At 39.9% G+C, this 15,073-nt stretch overlaps 1 protein-coding gene across 1 annotated transcript in view; it reads right to left on the bottom strand.

Annotated features, from left to right (window-relative positions):
- Positions 1 to 215: 215 nt before the first annotated feature.
- LOC125408675 (ATP-binding cassette sub-family G member 3-like) overlaps positions 216 to 15,073 on the bottom strand; it is a 238,081-nt gene continuing 223,223 nt past the window's right edge. The window contains exons 10-16 of the mRNA XM_087908802.1: positions 13,315 to 13,397; positions 12,215 to 12,313; positions 10,673 to 10,797; positions 8,142 to 8,299; positions 4,466 to 4,555; positions 3,559 to 3,644; positions 216 to 1,640 (exon numbers count right to left, since the gene is read on the bottom strand). Of these exons, the coding sequence (XP_087764928.1) occupies positions 1,484 to 1,640; positions 3,559 to 3,644; positions 4,466 to 4,555; positions 8,142 to 8,299; positions 10,673 to 10,797; positions 12,215 to 12,313; positions 13,315 to 13,397 (798 nt within the window). The 3' untranslated portion in view covers positions 216 to 1,483. The remainder of the gene's footprint in view (positions 1,641 to 3,558; positions 3,645 to 4,465; positions 4,556 to 8,141; positions 8,300 to 10,672; positions 10,798 to 12,214; positions 12,314 to 13,314; positions 13,398 to 15,073) is intronic.

Below are 15,073 nucleotides of genomic sequence, written 5' to 3'. Positions count from 1 at the left end.
TGTGGTAGCTCCTGCCTTCAACTTCCTGTCCTGCTTGACTTTCTGTCCTGATTTCCATCGGTGATGAGCAGTGATGTAGAAGTATAAGTGAAATAAACCATTTACTCCTAACTTGCTTTATGGTTATGTTATTTCTTCAAAGTAATACAAACTCTGAGATACCATCCATAAATCTTATTTAATGACCTCATCAAAGATGTTTCCATTGTCACTCATGCGGATTTGTTTTTATTTTGTTTTGAAGTACCATCTTTTGCAGTCCAGGGTAGCCTCAAATATCCTATCTACCTGAGAATGACTTCCTTCTCCTCTAATTCCTAATGACTTCCTTCTCCTTCACTTCTCGTTGTCTTTATTCTGGCTATTTTTTTACCCTTACAACTTATACATCCCAGCAGAATCTTTCAAACAATATAAAAATGACAATGCGCTTACGTTATGCTTTTAACTGAATGATTACAATAAATATAAGTAAGAAACAATATGTTTCCTATTTCCCTTACATGATTAAACATTAAACAGGTGAAAAACAATTCCTAAGCACCCACAGACAGTTGATAATTATGTTTTAGACTTCTCATAGATCAGGAACATTTTAGTCATAGCTACTTATCTAGGCAATAGTTTTTAAAATTGCCTGAAAAACAGATTACTAGGTTCACTTTTCATATTTTAGAGCCCTGTCTCAGTATGCAAATTAAACATAACATTATTTTCTACTACATGAAGTCAATTGTTTACAGCTTTCTTTCAGCTATGGTACACACTAATATTGAGAACACATTTCCCAATATCAAAAAGAATTTGAGCTAAATCCTGGAACTCAATTGTTTTCCCTAATTATTATCCTAAACAATAGTCTATGTGCTTCCTAAGAGAAACTCTTAAGTTCTAGTTTTAAGACAATTCCTTGTTCCTATTTCCTGTCCTCTCCAGTGCCTGCTGTATAGGGGCTGTGGACAACACTGTTTCCTATGTTTACCTATATTAATTATCACACTAAACTAACCTCTATCATATTTCCTTAGCATATTTGGTAAGAACCCTCAATCATCAAAATTCTATTTGAACTACCACTATTATTGTAAAATCAATACTTCAGCTAAACAATACAGTTTATGAGGAAATCATCTTCATTATAATCCACAGGTACAACTCAACTGCCTTGTAGTCCATAATATTTCCATGAGAAAATCGCACTACTTTATAGACATTGGGAATCTTCTTAAACTCACTCACACCATGGCAAATACCAGAGAAAAATGGCAGCAGCAAAAATGTAAAGGCACAGCAGTAGCCAGAGATTCTGGAGCCAAAGCCCTTAGGGCCTTGCCTGTTCATGATCCACCCATCAGTGCCTTGGATTCTGGTGAGCCAAACTCCTGAAATTCAAGAGCTACCTACTGCTCCTCAGACATGGTCACACATCGGTAAAGTTTTAATTTTTTAAAGTCAGTTTAATTCAAAGAAAGTGGAAAACTGATTAAAACAAATGTCTCTTTTTCATAAAAGCTAGTAACCTCAGATAGGTAAATGATAAGAGGATAATCGTTATACAAGCTAATGCCACGTGATTCCCCCAGACGCTCCACGATGAGAGGTCGGTGCCCTGGATTGCCATGTATTCTTCTCCAGTGCATCTGTAAATCAACACACACAAAAATAATGTCAAAGCTTATTCCGTACATCCACCGCTCCTCACTTTTGAATACCCAGTTTCAGCACTTCATTAAAAACTTAATCTTTATGTTTCGTTGAAAGTACTGATGTACTTACATTTTTGTTATATGTCAATCTAAACTACTTGAATGAGGTCCCCTTGTTATTTTCAAAAAACATCCAAAGAAGCACAGTTATTACATCTATTTAAAAGCATAGAAGAAGTAGGCTTAGTAAACATGGATGAGTTCCGACAATCACACTAAGTTCCAACTTTGTAGTCGTAAATGTATCATTCATTTCTAAATCTAACTTGCTGTTCTCTCTTCAAAGTACAAAGGCACAGATGAAGGACTTGTTTCTGCCAAAGCAGAAAACCTCAGCTTATAATCACACACATAGACACTCTAAGAGACCAAAACTTTGTGTAATTCTGCTGACTCAGCACACAGTCTGGCAAAAGAACGCAGTGTCAATTTCTAGAATGAGGACCTGAGGAGAAGAAGGGTTTCTGAGAGGGGTCAGTCAACTGCTGTCAGCTCATGTATGGAGAAATCAGTGACAACCACGGATGCTCATCTATGGAACATCCCCAGCAGCCTGGGGAGCAGCTGCAGCACAGCAGGATTCAGGGACCCAGACACAGTTTAGAAAAGCACCTGCTGGTAAGAGTTCTGGATACACTACAATACTGCTGTGTATCCCTACCACTGTATGTCTCAGTCTCTGTGTGTCTCCATCCCTCTGTGTCTCCATTCCTGCATGTCTACATCCCTATTCATCTCCAACCCTGTGTGTCTCCACTGCTGTGTGTTTCCCTCCCTGTGTCTCTATCCTTGTTCATCTACATTCCCTTATATCTCACAGGATTTAACAGTTCCCAAATCTACGGAAAGGGCGGATTTCTTCTTTCTACTATGAAGACAATCCTTTTTTTGAGTATGAGGTCTGTGGATACCTTTCCTTTTTACCCATTCAAGTCCTCCCGACCAAAAATTGGTAAAGAATTTGTATTAGAAAGATACCAGACCATACCAGGAGAAAGGAGATGTGGGAAATAAGATATCCCCCATACTTGTTTTCTTATCAGTAATTCAAATATAAATTTTTGATACTGTTAATCATTATTTTCAGGATCCATGAAAGATTTAACACATCACCGTATTCCTCTCTCATTTTATATCAAAAGCAAATACATGAGAATTAATACAGAAAGTGAAGATGTTTTCAAGGCATTAGACAAAAATGATATTTCCTTCCAACATAGTAAGATGTATATTTTTCATTTTTCATTACAGGACAAGTCTTCTGGTAGGACATTTTACACACACACACGCACACACACAGAGAGAGAGAGAGAGAGAGAGAGAGAGAGAGAGAGAGAGAGAGACAGAGACAGAGACAGAGAGAGAGACAGAGAGAGAGAGACAGAGAGAGACAGAGAGAGACAGAGAGAGAGAGAGAAGCACCATCCTTTGATTTCTTAAAGTCTTTCAGAGTGGGGGCAAAGGAAATACCCTGAAAAATGGAAGGCAAAGTTCACTCACTTTAATCCTTGCTGCCCTGACATTCTTGGACTCTGCTCACAGGTGCCATAGTCTACACATGTGGAAACTGTATGCCATTGTAAACTATCAGAGCAGTCTATGTCAAGCTCAAAGGTTCTAAAATAACTCAAATACATAATCAAGACACCAAAACCATTTTTAAAGGTCACAAAGAACCCTTTCTGCACATTATCTACACCACGGAGCAGTAGGATGGAAACACAGACAAGTGCATTGGTTACAACTCACTCTGGGAAATGGGTAGAAGACACAGTTAATCCTGAAAGTAGGGTTTCCCCTTTAAGTCTAGTAACATCCTATGTCCTGGTTGTGACACTGAACTCAAGCTTACATTACTAAGTTCTGACATCTACTGACTTCTGCTGTTTTGTGTTCTGGACAGAAATTTTGTCCCAGGAGTCCACTGTGCAGCAAAGCCTGTAACACAGACAAGGAATGGGAAAGACAAATAGTTTAACATTTCCATGAGTTTTCAAAGAATAAATACAGCTATAACATCAAGTTCAATATTAACTATAATCCATAAATATATTTACATTTGCAAAAATATTTAGAAAAAATATTCTCACCAAGTTTAGTCAGTCCAACAAAGTAGTCTCCTCCCCCACACTCAGAAGATTTAGGATTGAAATGATGGGGTTTCCCAACTACTAAGATGTGGACTCTCTAACTAGACTACTCCAGGTCCTCCTTCTCTCCTAGTCCATAACCCTGTAAACACTATATTTAAAACAATACTACTGATAAATAGTAACATTATTTTCTTACTTGTTTCCATTAAAAAACTGTTGTGATTATGGGAGTGAGAAAGTCTACTTGGACACACTTTCCTGCAGAGAAGTTTGACAAAGCCAGTATGGCTATGGACATCACATGGTTTCTCTATCTTTTATTTTCCTGATATAAACTATATATCACAGTCCCCGATCCTTTCCTTATTTCCTTATTGGGCAGAGTCACAACTGTTTGTTTTTCATCATATCATCTAGCTTTCCCCTATCCCCTGGGATTCTTCTCACCATTTATTTCCCTCAAATAACATGTGACTGGGGAAAAACCCCCGATGACTCACTGACCTTTTGCTAAAACTAACAGGAAAGTTCACATCTTTTGCTCCTGGAAGGAAAATCCTGGGCAGCAACTGGTTAGAGATTACAGCTGGGGAAAGGACATTGTAAGAATCACTTCAGTTGCTACAGTTGGAGACCCTAATAACAGTGGCAGACAGGACAACTTACTGTAAGTCCATAATGAGGAATGTTAATGTACTGAATCCATGAGAGCCCGGGAATTAAACTTCCTGAAAATACTGACAGACCTGAGAAAAACTGTGAAGGGCAAAACCACGAATTAGGACCAGTCCAGTGACTAAAAATTCTAGGCAATATTCTTCCCTCTTCAAGACCCTTCATCCTTCTGACCATATCTGCTCAGACCAACTCTTTAAAACGTTCTTTCACTTAACTGTCAACAGAATGCTTTACTCTTTGCAGTAGTAAGGCTCCTTGCAGGTTTTAAAAGAATAATTAGTCACACTACTCTGTAGGAGCCAAACTTACAGCTATTACATAATCTTTTAAATGGCAGGCAACCTATGAATATTCCTTAAATTTAAGTACACCATCCTATGCATTTAAATCCTCTTTAGATTCTTCATAAATTCTAATTTATACAGATATTATGAATGATGAACTGTTGGGGGAAGGGTCACTGTTTGTTGATACTGGGCCACCTTGCCCCAAAATAATCATACAAAAACTGTATTAATTAATTCACTGGTTGGCCCATTAGATCTATCTTTTTATTGGATAACTCTTATATATTAATTTAACTCATTTCAAGTGACCTGTGTATGGCCACGTGTATGTGGCTTACTGGTTAAAATTCCAATGTCTGTCTCTGGCAGAGCTACATGGCTTCTCCCTCTCTGCCTTTCTTCTCTTAGCGTTCAGCCCAGTTTTCCCCGCCTACCTAAGTTCTGCTCTATCAACTGGCCAAGGCAGTTCTTTATTCACTAACCAATAAAAGTAACATATAGACAGAGGGACCTCCCACACCAATGAAATAAAATGAACAAGGGACAGCTATGAAATTCATATAAAACTTGCCCTATCCGGTCTTGGATAAACTAGAATATGCAAAACAATGACTGTGTTTGCATGAATACATACTGCACCTGACCAAATGGTTACAGAGAAAACACAACATTTGTTTTTGAAACTAATTCTAAGGTCACATATAGATACTTTTTACAATAATAATTTGTTTTAGGTCCTTTCCTATGGCTGTGATAAAACAGCATGACAACATAATAAGTCAGGAGCTTTTCCAAGTACAAATTAAAAATATAATGGGAACGAAATAACGGAAACAGTCTCATTCACAATAACCTCAAAAAAGTAGGGTAAGGGGAATCTTGGAATAAATCTAACCAAATAAAATACTTGTACAATAAGAAGTTTAAGACACTGAAAAAAAATTAGAAAAATACAGACCACCAATGTTTAGATTTCCTAGGATAAAAATTATGAAAATGTCTATCCTACCAAAAGCAATTAATAGATACAATGCAATCCCCATCAAAATTTCAATACAGTTCACAGAAATTGAAACAATAATATTAAACTTTACACGGAAATATAAAAGACCCAGGTTATGGGAACAATCCTTAACATCAGCAATGAACCTGTCAGAGGTATCACCACCCATTGGAGAGAGAATTCATCCCCCTGTTGTGTGAGGAACAATTTATCCTCTCTATTGATGAGCTCCTGCATGGAAGGAAGAAGTGACCATGAATTCCTACCCCTAGTGAGGAGCTATTGACAGTCGATGGCTACTGGGAGGGGAGAGCCAGTTTTCTTTAAGGATGTGACCCCTGAGAGCCTTCCATGGTCCAGTAGATGACCCTCCATGCAGGCATGTATGGGCACAGCTAAGAAGATCCAGTGGTTTACAAAAAGCAAAACAAAGAATGAGACAGGGAGGGAAGAATGGTGAGAGTGACAAGAAATGTAGCAGTTACTTCCCTGCTGTGAGACACAACATCACAATCAAGGCAGCTTGCAGAAAAAAAGATTTTCTTTGGCCTTGGGTTTCCATAGTGATAAGAGGGCATCTTGGCAGGGAGGCATGACAGTGGGCAGCAGGCAGCAGGCAAGGAAGTGGGAGAGGAAACTGAATGCTCACATCTTCACATGACAGTGCAAAGCAGAGCAGAAAGAGGAAGGTGGACATGACTATAAACACCCAAAGACCCTCCCCTGTCCTGCAACAGTCTCTACCTCCCAATGGTTCCACAATCTGTCCAACATCAGCTCTGTATGTAATTAACGGAGGTGAAAGACTAAGACTGGGTAATCCATTCCAAACTTTGAGCAGAAGTGTGCTAATACAGGAGACTCATTAGTACTTAGGAGTCTGTACTTATAGTTAAGTTAATTAGTACTTACAGTCTTCCACTATATCTAACACTTTTCAGAATACAAGTGAGCCCTGAAATAGACTCTTAGTACTGAACAATTACTTTGATCATTAATGTAGAACATTTCTTTAAGATGTGCTATACATGTTTATGCTGTCAAACATTTGTTTAATGATACAAAATATGATGCTTTCTTTTATGTTGCTTTTGTTTAACTTTGCCAAGTTGTGATACTTTGCCTGTCTACACTCCTGAATGTTATAATAAAGAGCTGAAGGGCCAATAACTTGGCAGGAAAGGATAGTCAGGGCTGTGAGGCAGAGAGAATAACTGGGAGAAGAAATCTGGGAGGATGGAGGAACAAGAAAAGGAGAGGAGGAGGATGCTAGGGGCCACCCAGCACACAGCCACCGATTCACACCACCAGCCATGGAGTAAAAGTGAAAGTAAGATTCACATAAGTGGGAAAAGGTTGAAAAACCCACAGCTGACTTGAGCTAGTGGAAGCTCACTGATCACTAACTGACAGCTGGGAAACCTGCATAGAACCAAATTCGGATCTCTGAACGTGGCTTACAGATGTGTGACTTGGGCAGTCTGTGGGACCACTATCAGTGGGACCAGGATTTAGACCTAGTGCTGGAATGGACCTTTTGGAGCACATTCATTTCAGAAGAATACCTTCCTCATCTTTTATATGGAGTGGGGGACAACAATGGTCCTGCCTCAAAGTGATGTGCCAGACTTTGATGGCTCCCCATGGGGAGACTTACCCTCTCTAAGGAGGAGATGAAGGGTGGGGTGGGGGGGAAGTAGGAGGATCTGAAGGAGGGGAGGGAGTGGGAACTAGGATTGGTATGTAAAATTAATCATTCATAAAAATAAATAAAAAAAGGAAAAAGCCCAGAGGCAAACGGTACATGGGATAATTTAAGTAAAGTCATAATGACTAGAGACAAGCCAAGTTAAGACTAGGCATTTATAAGTAATAATAAGATTCAGTGTGATTTATTTGGCAGCTGTGTGGTGGGTGCCCAAAAGAGCAAAGAGTACAGGGTAAAAATAAACCATGAACTATGCTTTGCCATTAGAGACTACTGAATAAACCAAATCACCTCTGCTATGATTAAAAGAGCAGGCAAGTCTCACACTGGCATTACGGGAAGGCAGCAATCTGTCTTGTTGTTGGGGGAATCAGCAAATCATACCACTTTCTTGAAGTACTAATTGATTATGGTTTTGTAATATGTTTCCAAGAAATGTCTGATAAAATCTCCCCCCAAAAATGCAAGTCATCCACATCATAGGAGTGATACCAGGGCAGTAACCACAAAGCATAGGAGTACAAGGCAGCTCCTTCTCTCCTACAGACCATAATATGCTTGAGCATAAGGCCTCATGTTCCAAGTCCTGATGAGTCAAGCAGGTTACATGTGAAAGAAAGAACACAAGGAATTTTTTCCTCTCAGAAAAGCAGAATTCACACTCACCAGCATGAACATTAAGTAGATGGCCACAAAAGGTATTGTTGGTACAGCCCCTGCAATCTGCCCTGCCCCTATAGACAGTGGCAGGGAACTGGTAGATGAAGCTAACACCATGATGGTAAATATCATAGTGAAGAAACCCTTCACATCTGTGTTTACTCCTTAGAAAGAAAAAATTAGGGTGAGTTCATCTACGTAAGTCAGGAGATTGTACATATTTTAAATAACGCTTTAATAATCAACAAGACTAGTAACAGTTTTACAGCCACCCAACATCTCTGCGTCTCTAACAGAGACCTGATCATGTGGATTCTGGGAATAAAATTTGGGGACTTTGGAGGAGCAGCATGTGCTCTTAACAAATGAGCCTCTACCCGGCCCCATCATTTGAATTTATTTTTATACCTGCCACAAAAACACCTTTCCATATAATGCTTGTTCCCCTCTTTACATAACTATGAGCAATTTATAGGATCGTGATATGGACCCCAACAGACAACACAAGTGGCCCCAATTTTATTACAGTTTTTCACAGGAAAATCAGCAATAGAACACATTCATGTCCACGTCCCTCTGTGTTTATTATAATTACATTAGTAATGAAATTGGGATCAGAACTGTGCCAGTTCGTTTTTGTAAATTTAACACAAGCTTGTGTCCTATGGGAAAAGGGAACCTCACTAAGAAAATCCCTTTTTTAGATTGGTGGGGGCATTTTCTTAATAAATGATTTATGTAGGAGGACTTAGACAATTGTGGATGATGCCATCCCTGGGCAGGCAGTCCTGAGTTCTATAAAAAGACAGGCTTAGGAAGCCACGAAGAGCAATCCAGTAAGCAGTTTTCTCCTATGGTCGCTGCCTCACATTTTGCCTCCTGGTTCCTGCCCTGAGCTCCTGACATTGAACTGTTAGATGAAATAAACCCTTTCCTCCCCAGTTTGGTTCTGGTCATGGGGTTTATCACAGTGCTAGAAACCTAACTAAGGTAAGAGTTAAACAACCCTGCAGGGAGGTTTTGATATCTAGAGGAAAGGAGGATGTTATGAAATTTAGATTTCCCTAGGAAGTCACAATATAACTACTATAGGGGCAAGCAATTGGTCCCACAAGCTGATTTGTAATCTTAATGGAGATAATGATATGAGACATGCATAGTCCTGTGTTTAATAATGGTCACAAGGACACAAGATAGAGTCTGGGGGAGCTGAGTTCCGTGCCTAATTGTTTTAAAAGTTAATGTAATTATTTCATGGTATGCACAATGCATGTATGGGTATGATTGTGTATGTACCATGGTGTGCATGTGCCATGGTGAACATGTGCCATGGTGTGTGTATGCCATGGTGTGCTTGTGTCATGGTATGAATGTGCCATGGTATGCATGTGCCATGTTGAGCATGTGCCTTGATGTGTATGTGTCATGGTGTGCAGGTGCCATGGTGTGCATGTGGAGTTGAAGAACATCTTTCTTGAATGATTCTCTCTTCCACTGTGGATTCGGAGGATCAAATTCAGGTTGACCGATTTGCAGGACAAGCACGTTAACCATAACCATCCCATGGCCTAAATGACTAGTTCTGAATAATAAATCTCTTATAAAAATGTCTAATTGCTATCAGTGCTTATCTATATAAGTCTATGTGTGTGTGAGTGTGTGTGTGTGTGTGCATGTGTATGTCTGTGTGAGTGAATGTACATGTCTTTATGAGTGTCTCTGTGTGTGTGTGTGTGAAAAATATTTAAATTCTGAGTAATTAATCTAGGGTGAAGACTATCCATGATGCACAAATGAATCTGTGCACATATTTAAAATAACTTTTTATGTTGCATATTTCAACAAACCTCAAATATAGTGTCCTCTCTCTTTGTAAAATTATGTAATATAAGATATTATACACATTTAAGTTCTTTCTCATATGTACATATGTGTGAGATATTATCTACTTTTATATATTGTGTTTATGTATATAGACACTTATACAAAAACATAGGAAAAATATACAGCTGTGGTAGAGAGATGGCTCACTCATTAAGAGCATGTGCTATTACTGCAAGGCCCTGGATTCCAATCCCAGCACCTACACAGCAGTTCCCATTCTGTAACTCCAGTTCCAGGGGATCTGATGTCCTTCTCTGGCCTCCCTAGGCACTGGATCAACTTCGTATACACACACACACACACACACACACACACACACACACAGATGAAGGAAAAATAATTCTTTTAAAATAGCTTTGGAGAGATACTAATAATTGACCTTGCTCTACTGGCACTGTCTCAAATGTGTGTGCTATTTCCACACTTATTATAGTGAACAGAATCACTAGTAAAAGCACAGTTTCATAAACGGCTTTTGTACTATTTTGTGAACAAGTCTTGTAGACTGTTCTCATGCTGAACTCCGGATTTGATGGCACACAGTGAGAGGAGCTTTTCTACTCATGCTCTCTTACTTTGGAGTCGCCACAGCTGTACAAACCAAAACACACACCCCCAAGAGTAAAGACGTGTTCTCTTGCCTTGTCACTTACCTGCTATTATGAATACAATAACAGTAAATAAAATACTTGGCAATAACCTCCTGGGTACCAACTGAGCCAGCAATTTCCCAACGAAATACGATGACACTCTGTAGTATCCACTGGTGTGCTCATGTCTACAGAGACAAAGATCGCATTATACATCCTTTGATTAGTCCAGAAGGCACAGGTGAGATGCTGATTACACTGACTTCTGCTACCACAGGCAGCCTAACAGGACAGTGTCCTCTATACTACATGCTGACTCCCACACATGTCCCCATCTTAGGGACCAGCCACTCTAGGTCAACAGTCTTATGAAAGTCTCACTACTATTCTCCCCACCAGAGAACTCTCCCCTCTTTTGTCCTCTCTGGCCATACAACAGGCCTCAAGGGCAATAGCCCGATGTGCCCAGTCTCCCCACAGTCTCTGCTCCTCTGAAGCTGGCTCCCTGAGGAGCAGCTCATTCGTACCTCACCTCAGACATTTGTCATGAAGACTTTTCTCCTTCCAGTTCTTATGAAGAAGGTGACACTGTCACTCTGAGGTCACAGTGCAGCTTCAGGACACCACATCCTTCTCTTCTGCTGCTCTCACTTTAGGACAGATGCATCCTTCAGTAATCTCTCTTTACAACTGTGAATCTTTACCAGATGCCAAACCTGACCCTTTCCCTTCCTGACCCTTCCAAATCCCAAGTTCTGCCCCCTACCTAGTGTCTTCAGTGCATCTCAGTTTTTTGTTTTGTTTTGTTTGATAAAGAATCATCAGTGCAGAACAGCCTTAGATTCCATATGTACCCAAGAATGAGAACTTCCTGCCTCTAACCAGCCCCCAAGTGTTGAGATTAGAGAAATACAGACATGCCCAGGGTTTGTGGTACTGTGACTCTAACACAGGGTTTCATGCACACAGAGCCAGCGTTCTACCAACTGAGGGTAGCCCACAGCTCCTCTCTGAAGATTTCTCTCCTTGACATGTATTTGGAGGCAAATCTTGGAAATCTTTGAGAGTAGGGAATCCTAAGCACAGATCACCAGGAAAAGGTTCTTCCATGTTTGAAAAACACAGGAGATAAACAGTTCTTTTATATGCGGCTGCTGTCTGCTCTTCCCAGCCCTGCATCAAGAGGACCCTGATTCCTGTGCTGCTGCTGAACCCACTACAGCCAAGCTCTATGAAACCCCTGACATCTTTCTTTGGGAGGGGTTGGTGAATTTCCTATTATGTTTAGCCCCCATACAGTGTTGTCTGCAGCACTGCGACCTAGGGGTCACCCCTCAATTTTGAGACTTTCTCTGAGCAGCAAAAACCTCTGCTCTTGATTTTCTAACCATTTTTCAGATAATATTAGAAAATTTTTACATATTTCAAAAATCATGACACCACATGATAAAAACAAAATTTCATAGTTTATTTATTATCAACTAAGTAACTAAGAAAAAGGCGAATTGCTGGTAATTCATGACATAACATTCTAGGTCCAACTACAAATGTAATTAACTAGATCATCCACCTCTGATGCCTGCTTCTGCAGCAGGGGCTACTCACAGAAAGCGATCCCAGTCATCACTGTCAAACGTGAAGAGTGCCTCTGCAATCACACTTATAATACACTGGAAGACTGTGAGGAAGAACAACAAGCCGGCTCTGCCAGGAGAGAATGGAGGCAAAAGCAACAGTAAATTCAACATTAGGATTGTTTCTTTCTAATACACCTAGTTCTGTAGAATAAATAACATTACACAGATCTGTTCTTTTTTTTTTTAAAGCAGTACTGGAGAGATGGCTCAGCAGGAAAGAAGGAAAGAGTGTATGTTGCTTTTACAAGGAAGCCATGTTTGTTTGGCAGCATCTACAAGGTGGATCACAACCATCTATCGCTCAAGTTCAGGGAAGCTTGTGCTAGCTAATGTATGTCAATTTGACATAAGCTAGGGTTACCTGAAAGGAGCAAACCTCATCTGAGAAAATGCAACCCTAGCTTCCTACCTTAAAGAGCAAATTTCCAGATATCAAAGAGATGTTCTTTCACACTCAGCAGCTTGGCTCATAGCAGTCACATGTGAGAGTGAACCACATTCCCGGTCACAGGTGAATGGGAAGCAACACAGCATATTCACACAATGGACTATTATTCTGCCTTATAGAACCCAGGAAATACCCACAAACACCTAAGGACATCACACAGATGGAAACACAGCAATCAAAACAAACAAGAAACCACATCCAAACAACAGGAGAAGAAAGACACTTGTGTGTCTCCATTCAGGGTTCCCACGTTAGTCATGTTCAATGATAGAAACTAGAATGGCTGATGCCAGGAATCGGGAATGGGTGGTATGGGGAGTCTTCTTGAGAGCTGCGGGATTCCACTTGGGAAGACGAACAAACACCCCACATTTTGAGTGTGGTGAGAGTCAAATAACATGAAACTACTACATACAGTAAAACAAGCAAAATGTCATGTGTGGTGTGTGGAGCTTCATACTATCTACACACAGACATATGTGAAAAAGTGAGTTCTTCCACTCAGCCTTCAAACATACTCTTTCACATGATAAAATGTTTACTCTGTTATCTCATGAATTCAATTATTTATGGATTTATATAAGCTTGAACAAAGTGGCAGCATTCTCTCGTTTGCTTACCTGGTCTGGACTTCAGTACAGTCATTTCTTAGGACACGGAAAGTGATACCCACAATCATGGGCATTATGACTATGATAAATGCCTTTCAAAAAGAAAATGGGGAAAAGAAAATTTTCAATTAAGAATAGAAAGTATTCTTCATATTATCCATTGTTTTGGAATGTATAGTTTACTAATCAGATCTCTCCAGTGATATAAACACTATAGTATGGCCAGAGGCCCTGGAAAAATATACAACACACATGTCAACAGTCTGCTCGTATGTCAAACTGACAGTGAAGGTCTCTGCATTCTGAGGCTCCAACAGTGTAGACCCTGGAAAAGCTGAGACTTCTCCCAGTGCTCAACCAGGAATGGCCAGTGAAGGACTCAGTTCAGGTACTAAAACCTGGATGACACAGGCTGGGAGAGAATGCAGGTGCCTGGGGAGGTTAGAAAACAAACCCAGGTAAGTGACAGAAAGTGTTCATGTAAACTAAGGTCTCAACTCTGGTGTCAGTGAACATGTGCAACTTTCTACTTCAAGTGGCTCAAAGTAATTAAGGGTTTATTTACTCTTATAGTTAGAAACAAGTACACACCAGGCCAGGGGGACAGCTCCGTGGCAGAGCCCTGCACAACATACACAAGACACTGATCCCCTCATGTGAAAACCAAACAAATTAAAAATGACTCACAACACAGTCCCTAGCAATGGGATTTTGTGTACTAAGAAGGGGTGAGCTTGTCTTCACGTGTGTCACCTCAGGGAAGTCTGTGCTGTGTGGGAACCAGCACTATTGCTGTCACCAAATATTCATACAGTGTCCTCGGAGTCACCCCAGTCTCCCATTGCCCATCACCTTTGTCACTGCTGCTCCATCAACCTCAGTCAGAACAGCCAGGGCTCAAGTCTCATCTAAGGCGCTAAATCCTCCAGATCCACATCTACCTTCACATACCCAATCTGTGCCGACCATAACAAGGAGCTTGCACTGCTTTGGTTTTGGGTTAAAACGACTTTAAAAGGTGCTTCCATTATCAAATGTGTAAGGCTACATGATGCTGTAACTCATTTGAAAGATCCTAACTATTATTCCTTGGATAATGTTTTAAAAGTAGAATATTAAGATCTAACAGAAAGCATTCTACCATTTAACTTGATAAATCAGAAATGAAAATTTCAGAGCTTGGAGATAAGGCTGAGCAGTTAAGAGCACTTGCTATTCTTGCTGAGGACCCGTGATTCAGTTCCCAGCACACAAATGGCCCCTAACCATTTTATGTAACTCCAGTATCAGTTGATCTGATGTCATCTTCTGACCTCCAAGGGCATGCACACAAAGGGAATTTATACATGCAGGCAAAACACCCACACATAAAAATAAATAAATAATATTAAAATTAGTCCTCAGTTCCTAGTACACACACACACACTTTTTACCCCATGACATTGTCTCACTGCTGAACAAAGACTAACCCAATTTGATGATTGTAACTCACTGTTTTCCAATCATATAGAATCCTTTTTCCAAAAAAATGGACATAAAGATGTCTTTTTATGACATAAGTCCTTAAGTAAAACATAAAGACCAGTATAAATCAATGGCCAGAATATTTACATATTCTGTATATTACATATACATATACACAAGGAAGGAAACAATTGAAATATGAAAAGGGCAGCTCACATATTAAGAACTAAGTGTACAGCCTACAACACACAACCTTTCAGTATTCAACAGAAAGTAAATACCTGAGAATAAAATAACAATGCAC

This window comes from Myodes glareolus, chromosome 8, assembly GCF_982192425.1.
Source record: "Myodes glareolus chromosome 8, mMyoGla1.1, whole genome shotgun sequence".
Taxonomy (NCBI): Eukaryota; Metazoa; Chordata; class Mammalia; order Rodentia; family Cricetidae; genus Myodes; species Myodes glareolus.
The sequence above is the reverse complement of the archived record's forward strand: the minus strand, read 5'-3'. Positions and strand labels throughout refer to the sequence as shown.